This window comes from Passer domesticus, chromosome 29 (genome assembly GCF_036417665.1).
Source record: "Passer domesticus isolate bPasDom1 chromosome 29, bPasDom1.hap1, whole genome shotgun sequence".
In the NCBI taxonomy this organism is placed as follows: Eukaryota; Metazoa; Chordata; class Aves; order Passeriformes; family Passeridae; genus Passer; species Passer domesticus.
Window position 1 is genome coordinate 5,434,752 of NC_087502.1, and position 16,749 is coordinate 5,451,500.

The 16,749-nt window shown below is 52.0% G+C and overlaps 1 protein-coding gene across 1 annotated transcript; it reads left to right on the top strand.

Annotated features, from left to right (window-relative positions):
- Positions 1-665: 665 nt before the first annotated feature.
- COPS6 (COP9 signalosome subunit 6) lies at positions 666-16,553 on the top strand. The gene is given in 13 exon segments (XM_064400677.1): positions 666-814; positions 3,012-3,137; positions 4,488-4,577; positions 4,922-4,969; positions 5,878-5,904; positions 5,907-5,968; positions 7,025-7,087; positions 7,222-7,269; positions 8,748-8,867; positions 12,107-12,184; positions 12,187-12,202; positions 13,467-13,567; positions 15,043-16,553. Coding segments are annotated over 13 exon segments (939 nt in total). The 5' UTR covers positions 666-795; the 3' UTR covers positions 15,184-16,553.
- Positions 16,554-16,749: the final 196 nt, after the last annotated feature.

Consider the following 16,749-nt stretch of genomic DNA (forward strand, 5'->3'; position numbering starts at 1 on the left):
TCGGGGGTTCTGGTGCCCCCCCTCCCCCAGACCCATTTTTGGGGTCTTTCTGCCCCTCCCCCAGCCCCCATTTCGGGGGTCTCTTCGCGCCGTCCCCCCCCCATTTTCCTCTCACAATGGGTTCCGTCCACCTCAGCGCTGGCTCCGCCCCTTTTTCTTTGGCCACGCCCCTTCCCTCTGAGCTGCGCCCCCTGGCGCTGATCACGTGGCTGGATGACGTCACCACGCGCGGCCTGCTCGTTTTCGCGCTCCTCCCCCCGTTACCGGGGAGCCCTCCCCGGTTACCGGGAGCCGTTCGCCGGCCACGGGGCGCTGGGGGCAGCGGCGGGGCTCTTGCGAGGGACTGGGAGGGGGCTGGGAAGTTTCAGGAGGGAACTGGGATGGACTGGGAACCGTTAACGGTGAACTGGGAGAAACCGGGAGCTCATGTCCCCAACGCGCATGCGCGCTTCCGAAGCCCCGCCTCTCAAAGCCCCACCTTTCAAGAATTGACCAATGAAGGCTCTGCTCTTACATCCCGCCCTTTTTAAGCTCCGCCCTTTGGAGCATCGCCCAATCACAATATTGCCGCAAAGCCCCGCCTCTGGAGAGTCCCGCCCTACTAAAGCGTTGCCCAATCATAATGAGTTGTCGCCAAGCCCCCGCCCCCTGGCACCTCACGCACGCGCCGTGAGGGCCCCAAGATGGCGGCGGCGGCGCCGGGAGGCGGCGGCTCCTGCGGGGGAGGAGCGGGGAGCGGGGGGGGGCCCCGGGAGCGCCGGGAACGGCACCGGCAGCGCCGGGAACAACGGCGGCATGGAGGTGGATGGGGCAGGTAACGGGGAGAGCACCGGGAGCGGCACCGGGGATAACGGGAATGGCACCGGGATGGGGCAAATCGTGAGGGGAAAAATGTCAGGGGAAGCCTCGAAATTACCGTGAGTGGCCTCAGAATTGTCGGGAACGACGGGGGGCATGGAGGTGGATGGGGCAGGGAACGGGAGGGGACATCGGGAACGGCACCGGGAATAACGGGAATGGCACCGGGATGGGGCAAATCGTGAGGGGGAAAAATGTCAGGGGGAGCCTCGAAATTAGCGGGAATGGTCCGTCAAAATTATCGGGAATAACGGGGGCATGGAGGTGGATGGGGCAGGGAACGGGGGATGGCACCGGGAGCGCCGGGGGTTCACCGGGAACGGTACCGGGGATAACGGGAGCGGCACCGGCAAATCGTGAGGGGAAAAATCTCAGAGGAAGCCTCAAAATTACTGGGAATGGCCTCAAAATTACCGGCAATAACGGGGGCATGGAGGTGGAAGGGAGGGGCAGGGAACGGGAGGAAGGCACCGGGAGCGCCGAGGGTTCACCAGCAATGGTACCGGGAATAACGGGAGCGGCACCGGCAAATCGTGACGGGGAAAAATCTCAGGGAGAGCATAAAAATTACCGGGAATGGCCTCGGGATTAACGGGGGATAGGACAGGAAACGGGAGGAGCAGCGGGAGCGGCACCCGGGGATAACGGGAATGGCACCGGGATGGGGCAAATCGTGAGGGGAAAAATGTCAGGGGGGAGCCCCGAAATCACCGGGAATGGCCCCCAAAATTACCGGGAATGGCTTCAAAATTATCGGGAATGGCTTCAAAATTATCGGGAATAACGGGGGCATGGAGGTGGATGGGGCAGGTGACCGTGGGAGCGGCACCCGGGGATTAACGGGAATGGCACCGGGATGGGGCAAATCGTGAGGGGAAAAATGTCAGGGGGAGCCTCGAAATTCCCGGGAATGGCCCCAGAATTACCGGGAATAACGGCGGCATGGGGGTGGAAGGAGCAGGGAACAGCGAGAACACCGGGAGCGGCACGGGAATGACACCGGGATGGGGCAAAATCATGTCATGAGGGGAAAAATGTCAGGGGGAGCCTCGAAATTCCCGGGAATGGCCCCAGAATTACCGGGAATAACGGCGGCATGGAGGTGGATGGGGCAGGGGAACGGGAGGGGGGTCATCGGGGACGGCACCGGGAATAACGGGAGCGGCACCGGGATGGTGCAAATCGTGAGGGGAAAAATGTCAGGGGGAAGCCCCGAAATAACCGGGAATGGCCTCAAAATTATCGGGAATAACGGGGGCATGGAGGTGGATGGGGGCAGGGGAACGGGAGGGGGCATCGGGAACGGCACTGGCAACGGCACCGGGAATAACGGGAACGGCACCGGGATGGGGCCAATCGTGAGGGGAAAAATGTCAGGGGGAGCCCCGAAATTACCGGGAATGGCCCCAGAATTACCGGGAATGGCCTCAAAGTCACTGGGAATAATGGGGGAAATACCGGGAATGGCGATGGAATAGCGGGAATGGCCCCAGGAATAACAGGAACGGCACTGGGAATGGCACCGGGATGGGGCAAATCGTGAGGGGAAAAAATTCAGGGGAAGCCTCGAAATTATCAGGAATGGCCCCAGAATTACCAGGAGTTACCCTAGGAGGATGAAAAATTGCCCCCAGATCCCGAGAACAGCCCCCAACAGCCTGGGAATGACGCCGGGAATGGCCCCAGAATTAGCGGGAATTGGCCCAAATTATCAGGAATGACCCCAAAATCCCAAGGAATTGCCCCAAAATCTCCCAGAATGGCCCCAAAACCTGGGAGTGGCACTGGGAACAGTCCCAAAACCCTCAGGAATGGCCCCAAACCCCAGGAATGGCACCAGGAATGGTCCCAAAATTACTGGGAATTGCCCCAGAATTACTGGAAATGACCTCAAACCCCCAGGAATGGCCCCAAAATCCCAAGGAACTGCCCCAAAACCCCAGGAAATAGCCCCAAAAACTTGGAATGACACCGGAAACAGTCCTAAAATTACCGGGAATGGCCCCAAACCCCTGGGAATTGCCCAAAAACCCCTGGGAATTCCCCCCAAACTCCTCAGAATTCCCCCCAGACCCCTCAGAATTTCCCCCAAACCCCTCAGAATTCCCAGAATTCCCCGGAATTCCCCAAAATCTCGGACTTTTCCCTTGCAGGGGTGCCGCAGGTGATGGCCGGAGGAGTGACCGGCAGCGTGTCCGTGGCCCTGCACCCCCTGGTCATCCTCAACATCTCGGACCACTGGATCCGCCTGCGCTCCCAGGAGGGACGCAACGGGCAAGGTGGGGGGGATGGTCCCAAAAAGCACAGGTTCTGCCCCAAAAACAACACAAAAACCGGCCCAAAAACATCACAAATTCTGGCCCAAAAACATCCCAAATTCTGCCCCCAAACTGATCCAAAGCCATCCCAATTCTGCCCCAAAAACAACCCAAAACCAACCCAAATTTTGCCCCAAAAGCAACCCAAAAACATCCCAAATTCTGCCCCCAAACTAGTCCAAATTCTGCCCCAAAAACAACCCAAATTCTGCTCCAAAGCCATCCCAAATTCCGCCCCCAAAACATCCCAAATTCTGCCCCCAAAAACAACCCAAAACCATCCCAAATTCTGCCCCAAAACCATCACAAATTCCACCTTAAATCTGTCCCAAATTCCTCCCAAATCCACCCCAAAACCACTTCAAATCCCATCCCAAATTCACCCAAAATCCCACCCCAAATCCCCCTCCAAAAGCCCCCCTCAGATCCCTCCCAGGACCCCCCCAAAACCCCCCTCAGGACCCCCCAAATCCCCCCCCAGACCCCTTCAGGACTCCCCAAATCCCCCCAGACCCCTTCAGGACTCCCCAAATCCCCCCGAAATCCCCCTGGCAGTGATCGGGGGCGCTGATCGGTGCGGCAGGAGGGGCCAGAGCATCGAGGTGATGAACTCCTTCGAGCTGCTGGGACCCCCAAAATCCCCTCAGGAATCCCAAAATCCCCAAAAACCCACCCTGGACCCCCCAAAATCCCCTCAAATCCCACCCAGGACCCCCCAGACCCCCTCAGGACCCCCCCAAATCCCCCTGGCAGTGATCGGGGCGCTGATCTGTGGTGGCGGCAGGAGGGGCGCAACATCGAGGTGATGAACTCCTTCGAGCTGCTGGGACCCCCAAAAACCCCCTCAGGAACCCCAAAAACCCACCCAGGACCCCCCAAATCCCCCCCAGACCCCTTCAGGACCCCCCCGAATCTCCCCAAATCCCCCTGGCAGTGATCGTGGGCGCTGATCGGGCGGCAGGAGGGCCAGAGCATCGAGGTGATGAACTCCTTCGAGCTGCTGGGACCCCCAAAATCCCCTCAGGAATCCCAAAATCCCCAAAAACCCACCCTGGACCCCCCAAAATCCCCTCAATCCCACCCAGGGACCCCCCAGACCCCCCTCAAATCCCCCCAAATTCCCCCTGGCAGTGATCGGGGTGCGCTGATCGGGGCGGCAGGAGGGGGCGGAACATTGAGGTGATGAACTCCTTCGAGCTGCTGGGACCCCCCAAAACCCACCCAGGACCCCCAAAACCCCCCCCAGGACCCCCCAAATCCCCCCCAGACCCCTTCAGGGACCCCTCAAATGCCCCCAAATCCCCCTGGCAGTGATCGGGGCGCTGATCGGGAGGCGGCAGGAGGGCCGCAACATCGAGGTGATGAACTCCTTCGAGCTGCTGGCCCACGGCTCGGGGGGGAGCCCTGCTCATCGACAAGGAGTACTACTACACCAAGGAGGAGCAGTGTGAGGGAATTTGGGGGGAATTCCGGGGATTTTGGGAAATTCTGGGAGTCCCCAGAGTGGATTTGAGGGGTTTTGGGGGGGTCTCGAGGGGATTTTGAGGGGGTTTTTGGGGGTTTTGAGGTGATTTTGGGAGCCCTGCTCATCAACAAGGAGTACTACTACACCAAGGAGGGAGCAGGGTGAGAGAATTTGGGGGAAATTCCGGGGATTTTGGGAAATTCTGGGGAGAGTTTTGGGAGTCCCAGAGTGGATTTTAGGGGTTTTGGGGGGATTTGAGGGGGTTTGGTGGGGGTTTTAGGGTTCATATTCATCGACAAGGAGTACTACTACACCAAGGAGGAGCAGTGTGAGGGAATTTGGGGGGAAATTCCGGGGATTTTGGGAAATTCTGGGAGTCCCAGAGTGGATTTGAGGGGGATTTGGGGGGGTCTCAAGGGGATTTTGGGGGGGGTTTTGGGGGTTTTGAGGTGATTTTGGGAGCCCTGCTCATCGACAAGGAGCACTACTACACCAAGGAGGAGCAGGGTGAGCGGAATTTGGGGGATTTTGGGGAATTTTGGAAAAAATCTGGGGATTTTGGGGAGAATTCGGCAGATTTTGGGGGTTTTGGGGGGATTTTGAGGGGGTTTTGGGGGGTTTTGAGGGGGTTTTGGGAGTCTTAGGAAAGATTTGAGTGGATTTTGAGGGCATTGGGGGGGATTTTGAGGGAATTTTGAAAGGATTTTAGGAATTTTGGGAGTCCTAGGAAAAATTGGAGGGGTTTTGGGGGGGGGATTTTGAGGAGGTTTTGGGGGGGTCCTGGGGAGGTTTTGGGGCTTGGGGAGAATTTTGGGGGAATTTTTGGGAATTTTTGGAGTCCTAGCAAAGATTTGATTGGATTTTGAGGGGATTTTGGGAGGTTTGGGGTTCCTGGAGCAGATTTTGAGGTGGATTTGAGGGAATTTTGGGGATCCTGAAGGAATTTTGGGCTTCTTGAGGGGATTTTGATGTTCCTGGGTGGATTTTGGGGTGGATTTGAGAAAAATCTTGGGGAATTTGGGGATCTTGAAAGAATTTTGGGCTTCTTGGGGGGATTTTGGGGTGAATTTGAGAGAATTTTGGGGCTCCCAGAGAGGATTTGAGATGATTTTTGTCTTCCTGGAGCAGATTTTGAGCTGGATTTGGGGGAATTTTGGGTATTTTGGGGATATTTAAGGAATTTTGGGGTTCCTGGGTGCTGGGGGTTCCCAATTTTGGATTTTTTTCCCCAAAAAGTCAAGCAGGTGTTCAAGGACCTGGAGTTTTTGGGTGGTACACGACGGGGGGGGGCCCCCCGAGCCCCGCCGACATCCACGTGCACAAACAGGTCTGGATTTGGGGGGAATTCGGGGATTTTGGGGGAATTTGGGGATTTTGGGAAATTTGGGGGATTTTGGGGGGGTTTGGGTGGGATTATGGGGAATTTAGGGGGAGTTTGAGGGGATTTGGGGGGGATTTTGGGGAATTTGGGGGTAATTTGGAAGGATTTGGGGGAAATTTTTGGGAATTTGAGAGGATTTGGGGAAGTCTGTGGGGATTTTGGGAGAGTTTGGGGGGGATTTTTGGGGAATTGGGAGAGATTTTGGAGCATTTTGGGGGGATTTGAGGGGATTTTAGGGAGCTTGGAAGGATTTTTTGGGATTTGTGGGAATTTTGGGCGAGTTTGGAGGTCTTGGAGGGATTTTGGGGGTAGTTTGGGCATTTTGGAATCATTTTGGGGGAAATTTTGGGGAAGTTTGTGGGGTGAGTTTGGAAGGATTTTGGGAAGATTTTGGAGAATTTTTTGGATTTTGGGGATTTTTGGGAATTCTGGGGGGAATTGAGGGAGTTTGAGGGGATTTGGGGGGGTTTAAAGAGACCTGAGAGGGATTTTGGGGGATTTTGGGGAATTTGGAAGGATTTTGAGGGGATTTGGGGGAATTTTAGGGATTTTGGGAGGTCCTGTAACATTTGGGGGAGGTTTGAGAGAAAATTTTGGGAATTCTGGGGAAGTTTCTGAGGATTTTGGGGGGGTCCTGGGAGGGGAAATTTTGGAATTCTGGGAGGATTTTTAGGGGCTTTTGGGGGGGGATTTTGGGCTCCTGATCTGATTTTTTGGGAGTTCTTGGGAATCTTTGGGGATCCTGAAGGATTTTTGGGGGAATTCTGAGAAAATTTTGCCTCCCCTGCTGCATTTTTGGGCTATTTTGGGACATTTGGGGCTATTTCAGTCCCCTTTAAGTGAATTTTTTCCCCATTTTTATTCATTTTTTCCCTTATTTCCACTGAAATTTTGGTTTTTGTTAATTTTAGGGAATATTTCACCAATCCCAGGTGAATTTGGGACAATTTTGGGGTTTTTTGGGGGGTCCTCACCCCAAATTTGACCCCCTTTCCCCCCCAGGTGTGTGAGATCATCGAGAGCCCCCTGTTCCTGAAGCTCAACCCCATGACCAAGCACACCGACGTGAGTTTGGGCCAAAACCCCCCAGATTTGGGAAAAAAACAACAAATTTGGGGAAAATCCCCAATTTTGGGGGTTTCCTGCATTTCTGGGGAGCCCCAAAATTGGGTCTGACCCCCTCCCCCCCCCCCCCCTAGCTCCCCGTGAGCGTCTTCGAGTCCGTCATCGACATCATCAACGGCGAGGTGACTTTTGGGGGGATTTGGGGAAATTTGGGGGTTTTGGGGCATTTTGGGGGGATTTGGGGGAAATTTGGGGGAAATTTTTGGGGAAAAATTGGGGGGGATTTGGGGGAAATTTGGGGGCATTTTGGGGGAATTTGGGGGATTTTTGTGGGGGATTTCAGGGAAATCTGGGGTCATTCTGGGGGGATTTGGGGGATTTTTGGGGGGATTTTGGGGGGATTTGGGGCATTTTGGGGGAATTTGGGGGGAATTTGGGGGATTTTTATGGGGATTTTGGGGAAATTTGGGGGATTTTTGTGGGATTTCGGGGAAATTTGGGGACAATTTTTGGGGCTGTTTTGGGACAATTTTGTGACACTTTTGGGGCCATTCTGGGACAATATTGGGACAATTTTGGGGTGGTTTTGTGATACTTTGGGGACCATTTTGTGACGCTTTTGTGACACATTTGGGGCCGTTTTGTGACACTTTTGTAACACTTTTGGGACACTTTTGGGGCCCTTTTGGGATGCTTTTGAGGACAATTCTGGGACACTTTTGGGATACTTTTGGGACCCTTTTCAGACACTTTTGGGGACAATTCTGGGACACTTTTGTGACACCTTTGTGACAGTTTTGGGACCCTTTTCAGACACTTTTGGGGATGATTCTGGGACACTTTTGTGACACTTTGGTGACGCTTTTGTGACACTTTTGGAGCCGTTTTCTGACACTTCTTTTGTGAAATTCTGGGACACTTTGGTGACACTTTTGTGTCCCTTTTGTGACACTTCGTGACAACGCTTTTGCGACATTTTTGGGGCCGTTTTGTGACACCTCTGTGACACTTCTGTGGCACTTCTGTGACACTTTTGGGGCCCTTTTGTGACACTTTTGGGGACAATTCTGGGACACTTTAGTGACGCTTCTGGGACAATTCTGGGGACAATTTTGGGACACTTTTGTGACACATTTGGGGACACTTTGGGGCCCTTTTGTGATACTTTTGGGACAATTCTGGGGGACAGTTCTGGGACACTTTTGTGACACTTTTGTGACACATTTGGGGACACTTTAGGGGCCCTTTTGTGACACTTGGGACAATTCTGGGACACTTTGGGGCCCTTTTGTGACACCTTTGAGGACAATTCGGGACAGTTTTGGGGTCATTTTTGTGACACCTTTGAGGACAATTCGGGACAGTTTTTGGGGGCCATTTTGTGCCCCTTTGGGGACAATTCTGGGACACTTTAGTGACACTTCTGGGGCGGTTTTGTGACACTTTAGGGGCCCTTTTGTGACACTTTTGGGACAATTCTGGGGACAATTCTGGGACACTTTTGTGACACCTTTGAGGACAATTCGGGACAATTTTGGGGACACTTTTGTGACTCTTTTGGGGACAATTCTGGGGACAATTCTGGGACACTTTTGTGACACCTTTGAGGACAATTCGGGACAGTTTTGGGGCCATTTTGTGCCCCTTTGGGCGCGCGCAGGCCACGATGCTGTTTGCGGAGCTGCCCTACACGCTGGCCACCGAGGAGGCCGAGAGGATCGGCGTGGACCACGTGGCCAGGATGACGGCCACGGGAGGGGGGCGAGAACAGCACAGGTCAGCCCCGAAACCCGCCCCAAAACCGCCCCAAATGTACCTCAAAACCCCCGGGATTCACCCCAAAACCTGCCCCAAAACCCACCCCAAAACCGCCCCAAATGTACCCCAAAATGTACCCCAAAACCGCCCCAAAACCGCCCCAAAACCGCCCCAAATGTACCCCAAAATGGACCCCAAAACCGCCCCAAAACCGCCCCAAAACCGCCCCAAATGTACCCCAAAATGGACCCCAAAACCGCCCCAAAACAGCCCCAAATGTACCCCAAAATGGGCCCCAAAACCTGCCCCAAATGTACCCCAAAATGGGCCCCAAAACCCACCCCAAAACCGCCCCAAATGTACCCCAAAATGGACCCCAAAACCACCTCAAAATGGGCCCCAAAACCTGCCCCAAAACCGCCCCAAATGTACCCCAAAATGGGCCCCAAAAACCTGCCCCAAAAACCGCCCCAAATGTACCCCAAAATGTACCCCAAAACCACCCCAAAACCCGCCCCAAAACAGCCCCAAAATGTACCCCAAAATGGGCCCCCAAAACCTGCCCCAAAACAGCCCCCAAATGTACCCCAAAATGGGCCCCAAAACCACCTCAAAATGGGCCCCAAAACCGCCCCAAATGTACCCCAAAACCCCCGGGATTCACCCCAAAACCTGCCCCAAAATCCCCTGGGATTCACACTAAAATGTACCCCAAAACCTGCCCCAAAAGCCCCTGGGCTTCACCCCAAAACCTGCCCCAAACCCACCCCAAATGTACCCCAAAACCTGCCCCAAAACCGCCCCAAATGTACCCCAAAACCACCTCAAAATGGGCCCCCAAAACCCCCCGGAATTCACCCCAAAACCCAGCCCCCAAAATCCCCGCGATTCACCCCAAAATGTGCCCCAAAACCCAGCCCAAAACTGCCGGGATTCACCCCAAAATGTACCCCCCAAAACCTGTCCCAAAACCACCCCAAATGTACCCCAAAACCTGCCCCAAAACCCCTGGGTTTCACCCCAAAACCCACGGGGTTTTTGGGGGGAGATTTGGGGGATTTTGGGGCTGGGAGAGTTTGGGTTTTTTGGGGGGATTTGAGGGTTTTTTTAGGTGGGGATTTTTCGGGGTTTTGGGGTGGATTTTTGGGGGTGGATTTTTGGGAATTTTGGGGTGGATTTTTTGGGAGTTTTGGGGTGGATTTTTGGGAATTTTGGGGGGGTGAATTTGGGGTTCTTTTGAGGTGGATTGTTTGGGGTTTTGGGGGAGGTTTTTTGGGGTGGGATTTGGGGGGTTTTTGATGAAGATTTTTGAGGTTTTTGGGGGGCAATTCTGAGGGATTTTGGGGTTGGTTTGAGGAGGATTTTGGGAGAGGATTTTTGGGGTCGATTTGGGATTTTATTGAGGATTTTGGGGAGTTTTTTTGGGTGGGATTTGGCTCTGTTTGTGGAATTTTGGGGTTTTTTTGGCCTTTTTTTTGTAGCGATTTTTTGGGGAATTTTTCCTTGGGGTTTTTCCGTTTCCCAAACCCCAAGAAAAGCCCCAAAATCCCCCAAATTCTCCCCAAAAGTAGCCAAGCACCTGAGAGCCCAGCACAGCCCAGGGGGGTTTGGGCTGGGGGAGTTTGGGGGTTTTGGGGTGGATTTGGGGTTTTTGGGGTGGATTTTTGGGGTTTTTGGGTGGATTTTGGGGGTTTTTTTTGGGTGGGATTTGCGGGTTTTGGTGCAGATTTTTGGGAATTTTGGGTGGGATTTGGGGGTTTTTGGGGTGGATTTTTGGGAATTTTGGGGGGCGATTTTGGGGTTGGTTTGAGGAGGATTTTGGGGAGGATTTTGTTTGGGTTGGATTTGGGGTTTTTTGGTGCAGATTTTTGGGCTTTTTTCAGGTGGATTTTTGGGGATTTTGGGGGGGAATTTTGAGGTGGGATTTTTTTGGGGATTTTTGGGCTGGATTTGGGATTGTTTTTCAGAATTTCGGGGAGGTTTCTTGGGCTGGATTTGGGGTTTTATTGAGGATTTTTGGGGCGGGTTTTGGGGGTTTTTTGGCCTTTTTTGTGATTTTTGTGGTGATTTTTTTGGGGATTTTTCCTTGGGGTTTTTCCGTTTCCTAAACCCCAAGAAAAGCAGCCCCAAAAAGCCCCGAATTTCTCCCCAAAAGTGGACCGAGCACCTGAGAGCCCAGCACAGCCCAGGGGGTTTGGGCTGGGGGAGTTTGGGGTTTTGGGGTGGATTTGGGGTTTTTTGGAGAAGATTTTTTGGGGTTTTTGCGTGGATTTTGGGGTTTTTTGTGAGTTTTTTTTTGGGTGGGATTTGGGGGTTTTTGGGGTGGATTTTTGGGAATTTTGGGGGGGCGATTTTGGGGTTGGTTTGAGGAGGATTTTGGGGAGGATTTTTGGGTTGGATTTGGGGTTTTTTTGGTGCAGATTTTTTGGGCTTTTTTCGGGTGGATTTTTTGGGGATTTTTGGGGGGAATTTTGAGGTGGGATTTTTTTTGGGGATTTTTGGGGCTGGATTTGGGATTGTTTTTCAGAATTTCGGGGAGGTTTTCTTGGGCTGGTTTTGGGGTTTTATTGAGGATTTTGGGGCGGGGTTTTGGGGTTTTTGGCCTTTTTTGTGGTGATTTTTTTTTTTATTTTTTTCCTTGGGGATTTTCCGTTTCCCAAACCCAAGAAAAGCCCCAAAAACGCCCAAATTCTCCCCAAAAGTGGCCAAGCACCTGAGAGCCCAGCACAGCCCGGGGGGTTTGGGCTGGGGGAGTTTGGGGTTTTTTGGGGTGGATTTGGGGTTTTTTGGTGCAGATTTTGGGGATTTTGGGGTGGATTTGGGGTTTTTTGGTGCAGATTTTGGGGTTTTTGGGGAGGTTACTTGGGTTGGATTTGGGGTTTTTTGGGGTGGGTTTTTTGGGGAGCGATTTTGGGGTTTTTGGTGAAGATTTTGGGGTTTTTTTGGTGAAGATTTTGGGTTTTTTCTTGGGTGGATTTTGGGGGTTTTGGGGGGGAATTTGGAGGTGGGATTTTGGGGGTTTGTTCAAGGAAGATTTTGGGAATTTTGGGGAGGATTTTTGGGTTGGATTTGGGATTTTTTTTTTTTTTATGATTTTGGGGAGGATTTTTGGGTTGGATTTGGGGGTTTTTTTGATGACTTTGGGGCAGTTTTTGGGCTTTTTTTTTGTAGCGATTTTTTTTTGGGGATTTTTCCTTGGGGTTTTTTCCGTTTCCCAAACCCCAAGCAAAGCCCCAAAATCCCCCGAATTCTCCCCAAAAGTGGCTCGAGCACCTGATAGCCCAGCACAGCGCCATCAAGATGCTGCACAGCCGCGTGCGCCTCATCCTCGAGTACGTCCGCGCGCCGCCGAGGCCGGTGAGCTTTGGGTCCAAAAAACCCCAATTTTGGGCCTTTCCCCAACTCCGGGAGGGGTCGGAGCCTCTTCGGCACCCCCACCATTTTTGGGATTTTTTTTCCTGAATTTTCGGGGGGTTTTTAGCAGATTTTTGGGGTTTTTGATTTAGATTTTTGGGTTTTTTTCACTGATTTTAGTGGGTTTTTTCTTAAATTTTTGGGGGATTTTTTCCTGAATTCTGGGGTTTTTTTCACAAATTTCTGTGTTTTTCTCGAGTTTTTTGGTTTTGTTTTTTTTTTTCCCCTTAAATTTCTGGGAGTTTCCATGAATATTTGCTGGATTTTTCACACATTTTTGGGGGTTTCCCCCCAAATTTCAAGTTTTTTTCCAAATTTCAGGGGGTTTCCCCCCAAATTTTGGGGTTTTTCCATGATTTTTAAGGGGTTTGGAGTCTCTGTGAGGGACCTGGAGAAGCTCAGGGGGTCCTGGGGGGATTTTTGAGGTCCCTGACCCCAAATTTTGGGATTTTTGGGGTCCCTGGTTGATTTTGAGGTGTCTCTGACCCCAAATTTTAAGGTTTTTGACCCCAAATTTTTGGGGTTTTTTTTGAGATCAAGAATTCTTGACCAGTTTTGGAGGATTTTTGATGAATTTTTTTGGTGAATTTCTGTCACCTTGAGGGGTACTTATCGCAATTTTGGGGCTCCTGATCCCAATTTTGGGATCTCCTGATGGTCTTGATCCATTTTTGGGGTCCTTAACCCCAGATTTTGGGGGAATCTTTGGAAGTCCTGAGGAATTTTTTGAAGGGGGGTTTTGGGGTTTTTTGGGTTTTTCGGGGGATTTTTGGTTTTTTGGGGGGATTTTTGGGGTTTTTTTGGGTCCCTGATTGTTTTTTGAGCTGTGCCTGACCCCGGATTTTGGGGTTTTGACCCCAAATTTGGGATTTTTTGGGGGGGATTTCTGGGTTTTTCGGGGTCCCTGATTGGTGTTGAGCTGTGTCTGACCCCAGATTTTGTGGTTTTGGCCCCGAATTTGGGGTTTATTGGGGGGATTTTTTTATTTTTTTTGTGGGATTTTTTGGGTTTCTCAGGGTCCCTGATTGTTTTTGAGTTGTGCCTGACCCCGGTTTTTGTAGGTTTTGGCCCCCAATTTGGGGTTTTTGGGGGGATTTTTGGGGTTTTTTGGGGGATTTTTTGGGGTTTTTTTGGGTCCCTGATTATTTCTGAGCTGTGCCTGACCCCCGGTTTTTGTGGTTTTGGCCCCGAATTTGGGGTTTTTCAGGGGAGGTTCCCTTCAACCACGAGATCCTGCGCGAGGCCTGCGCCCTGTGCCACTGCCTGCCCGTGCTCAGCACCGACAAGTTCAAAACCGACTTCTACGACGTGAGGGGCCCCAAAATCCACCCCAAAATCCACCCCAAAATCCACCCCAAACCCGCCCCGAAATCCACCCCAAAAAACCCCAAACCTGCCCAAAAATCCACCCCAAAATCTGCTCCAAAACCGCCCCAAAATCCCACCCAAAAAACCCAAAACCCACCCCAAAATCTGCCCCAAAATCCCACCCAAAATCTGCCCCAAACCTGCCCCAAAATCCACCCCAAAAAAACCCCCAAACCCACCCCAAAATCCACCCCAAACCCGCCTCAAAATCCACCCCAAAATCCACCCCAAAATCCCCCAAACCCACCCCAAAATCCACCCCAAAATCCCACCCAAACCCACCCCAAAATCCCACCCAAAGAACCCCAAACCCGCCCCGAAATCTGCCACAAATCCCACCCCAAAATCCACCCCAAACCCGCCCCAAAATCCCACCCAAAAAACCCCAAACCCGCCCCAAATCCCTCCTCAAATCCATTCCAAAATCTGCCACAAAATCTGCCCCAAAATCCCCCAAAACCGCCCCAAAATCAGCCCCAAAACTGGCCCCAAAATCCCCAAAATCCCCCACAAATCCCTCCCCAAAATCTGCCCCAGAATCCCTCCCCAAATCCATCCCAAAATCCCCCAAAGCAGCCCCAAAATCCACTTCAAATCCCACCCCAAATCACCCCAAAAACAGCCCCAAAATCCTCCACAAATCCACTTCAAATCCCACCCCACAATCTGCCCCAAAAAATCCCAATTCCGCCCCAAAATCTGCCCCACAATCTGCCCCAAAAAACCCCAAATCCATCCCAAATTCCACCTCAAATCCACCCCAAAATCTGCCCCAAATCCCTCCCCAAAATCCCAAATTTCCTCCAAAAAACCCCAAATTCCTCCAAATCCCAATAGCCCAGACATTCCCAAAAGTTGTGGATATTTTGGGAAACCCCCCAAAATTCCCAAATTTTCTGGGAAAGAGTCCCCAAACCCCCTGAAACCCCCCAAAATTCCCTTTTCCATCCTCAGGAATTTTTGGGTGATCCTGGGATTTTTCAGGTCCCAAAAACCCCCAGAAGGCCCCAAAACCTCTGGGATTTTTGGGGACCTCCCCAGAATTCCCAAATTTTTTTGGGAAAGAGTCCTGAGACCCCCCAAAATTTCCCCTTTTCCATCCTCAGGAATTTTTGGGGTGGATCCCAGAATTACAAAAACCCCAAAACCGCCCCGGGAAGCCCCAAAACCTCCGGGATTTTTTGGAAAATCCACCCTTTCAAAATTCCCAAATTTTTTGGTAAAGAGTCCCCAAACCCCCCTGAGACCCCAAAATTCCCCTTCCCCTCCCCTTTTCCATCCTCAGGAATTTTTGGGGGGATCCCAGAATTACAAAAACCCCAAAACCGCCCCGGGATGCCCCAAAACCTCCGGGATTTTTGGGGACCGCCCCCAAAACTCGGGAATTTTCCCAAAACCGGCGTTTTTCCCCCCAGCAATGCAACGACGTGGGGCTGATGGCGTACCTGGGCACCATCACCAAGACCTGCAACACCATGAACCAGTTCGTGAACAAGTTCAACGTGCTCTACGACCGCCAGGGCATCGGCCGCCGCATGCGCGGCCTCTTCTTCTAGGGGGGATAACAACTGCCCCAAATCCACCCAAAACTGCCCCAAAAACTGCTCCAAAACCAGCCCAAAACGGCCCCAAAAACTGCTCCAAAAACTGCTCCAAAAATGGCCCAAAAACAGCTACAGAAATGGCCCAAAAACTGCTCCAAAAACGGCTCCAAAACAGCCCAAAACTGCGACCTCCAGGGCATCGGCCGCCGCATGCGCGGCCTCTTCTTCAAGGGGGGATAAAAACTGACCCAAATCCACCCAAAAACTGCCCCAAAAACTGCTCCAAAACCAGCCCAAAACGGCCCCAAAAACTGCTCCAAAAACTGCTCCAAAAATGGCCCAAATCCACCCAAAACTGCCCCAAAAACTGCTCCAAAAATGGCCCAAAAACAGCTACAGAAATGGCCCAAAACCGGCTCCAAAAACGGCTCCAAAACAGCCCAAAACTGCGACCTCCAGGGCATCGGCCCCGCATGCGCGGCCTCTTCTTCTAGGGGCTGAAAATGGCCCAAAAACGGCAGAAATCCACCCAAAAACTGCTCCAAAAACGGCCCAAACTCCACCCAAAAACTGCTCCAAAAACTGCTCCAAAACTGCGACCGCCAGGGCATCGGCCGCCGCATGCGCGGCCTCTTCTTCTAGGGGGATGAAAACAGCCCAAATCTACCCAAAAACTGCTACAAATCAACCCAAAAAAAGCCCTGGAAACACCCCAAAAACTGCTCCAGAAACGGCCCAAACCAGCCCAAAAAAGGCTCCAAAAACTGCTCAAAACCAGCCCAAAAATGGTCCCAGAAACTGCTCTAAAACAGCCCAAAAACGGCTCCAAAAGCTGCTCCAGAAACTGCCCAAAACAGCCCAAAAACGGTCCCAAAAACTGCTCCAAAACCGGCCCAAAAACTGCCCAAATTACCCCCAAAACCGCCCCGATTCGACCCAGAAACTGCAGAAAACCACACCTCAAATCATGCCAAAAACTGCTTCAAAAATGGCCCAAATCACCCCAAAAACTACACAAAAAATGCCTCAAATCACCCCAAAAAACAGCCCCGAAAACTTCCCCAAATTCACCCCAAAAAACAGCCCCAAAACTGCCCCAAATTCACCCCAAAAAACAGCCCCAAATCGCCCCAAAACGGCCCAAATTTGCCCAAAACGGCCCCAATTCACCCCAAAACCTCCCCAGTTTTTGGGGTCCCCCCCGGGCCCGGCGGCTCCTCGAGGGTTTGGGGCAAAAAAATCTAATTTAAAGGAGAATTTTGGGGATTTTGGAGCCTTTTTTGGGGTTTGGGAACCCCAAAATTGGGGAAAATTCCCAGGATTTTGGGGATCCCAAATTTGGGGGATTTTGGGTCAATAAAGTTGAGTTTGAGGTGGAAAAATTTGAATTTTTTGGGTGTTTTTTTATGGAGGAAAAAGGGGGGGAAAGGCGCTCCAGGAGCCCCAAAATTTTGGGGTTAATCCTCAGAAATTTGGGGTTCAGCCCCGGGAATTTGGGGACCCCAATTTTGGAGGGTTTGGGTTGGTTTCAGAAATCAAACGGAATTTAAGGTGGAATTTGGGTTGGTTTTGGTGGAA